This window comes from Elephantulus edwardii, unplaced genomic scaffold, assembly GCF_000299155.1.
Source record: "Elephantulus edwardii isolate Elephantulus edwardi_28Jun2011 unplaced genomic scaffold, EleEdw1.0 scaffold00067, whole genome shotgun sequence".
NCBI lineage: Eukaryota > Metazoa > Chordata > Mammalia > Macroscelidea > Macroscelididae > Elephantulus > Elephantulus edwardii.
Genome location: NW_006399817.1, coordinates 5,420,191 through 5,421,170, shown reverse-complemented (window position 1 = coordinate 5,421,170; position 980 = coordinate 5,420,191). Strand labels below are relative to the sequence as shown.

At 43.9% G+C, this 980-nt stretch overlaps 1 protein-coding gene across 2 annotated transcripts in view; it reads right to left on the bottom strand.

Moving 5' to 3' along the window:
* Positions 1-86: 86 nt before the first annotated feature.
* The window catches only part of GPRC5A (G protein-coupled receptor, class C, group 5, member A), a 4,377-nt gene continuing 3,483 nt past the window's right edge, over positions 87-980 (bottom strand). For both annotated transcript variants that reach the window (XM_006888421.1, XM_006888422.1), the window contains exons 2-3: positions 438-493; positions 87-176 (exon numbers count right to left, since the gene is read on the bottom strand). In XM_006888421.1, the coding sequence (XP_006888483.1) occupies positions 87-176; positions 438-493 (146 nt within the window). The remainder of the gene's footprint in view (positions 177-437; positions 494-980) is intronic.

The following is a 980-nucleotide window of genomic DNA, read 5'->3' as shown; positions in this document are numbered from 1 at the left end:
GAAACCTCTGGATTTAGCCCATATCCCTTTGGCCTCCCCGCTGGTTCTGCTGCTTTGCTGTGGTTGTCCCACTCTTCACAACACGGTTAGCTGCCCTCTTTCCTTCCTTCATAGTTACTGTAAGGACTTTCCCGCATCTGGGGCCGTGGAATGGAGAAATCCTTTGAGTTCCGAGTCTGAAAGGGAAGCATTCATGTTATTAGACAATCATAACTCCTGGTCATTTCAATCAAAATATCATTTCCTTTCTCCATATCCTAAACTCTTCCTCAATGTCCTTCCTGAACCCAGCCATCTCAACTTCATAAGGCCGACTGTGTGAGACCAGGCACACCATTCTTTGATGAGGTCCATCTAGAAGCCACCACAATACCATCCACTCACTCAGGACAAACACTTGCTAGCTTCCCAAAGCAAAAAGGAAAAAGATCACTCACCTGCAGCTGGAAATGGGTGGAATAAGGAGCATAGAGTGAGTCATCTAGTTCAAGACCTAGAACAAAGGAAAAGGAGAAATTAAAACCATAGGTGCCACTACTTTGTGCACCACCTGCATGCACCCAATCTTATCAATTATCACAGTGACACATCTTGGTCAATGAGTCATCTATGTCCTCAGGATATTGCAAAGCCTTAGAGGGACAGGACCGTATACTGTTCACCAGGACCAGAAGCAGAATGAACATAACACTGCTTAATTAAAACAGCATGGAGTCACTAAGGGATTTGACTTCCAAAGCTTAAGCTGAGTCTCACCTCACCCAAGGACCATTTTGAAAACCATATTTGAAAAGTTATAAAGAATAGTAGTTTTGGTTATAATTCTGGCTGAAGGAGAAACTAGTGTGAGTCTTATTGAGTCTGTATCCACTTCCTTAAGAGTCTGATGGGAGGGAAAAATTTTCTTTATGTTCAGAGAGATGTAACTGGGTATCTCTGTCATCACAGGAGACTAGAGCGAGGGCTGCATGGTGGAGGGG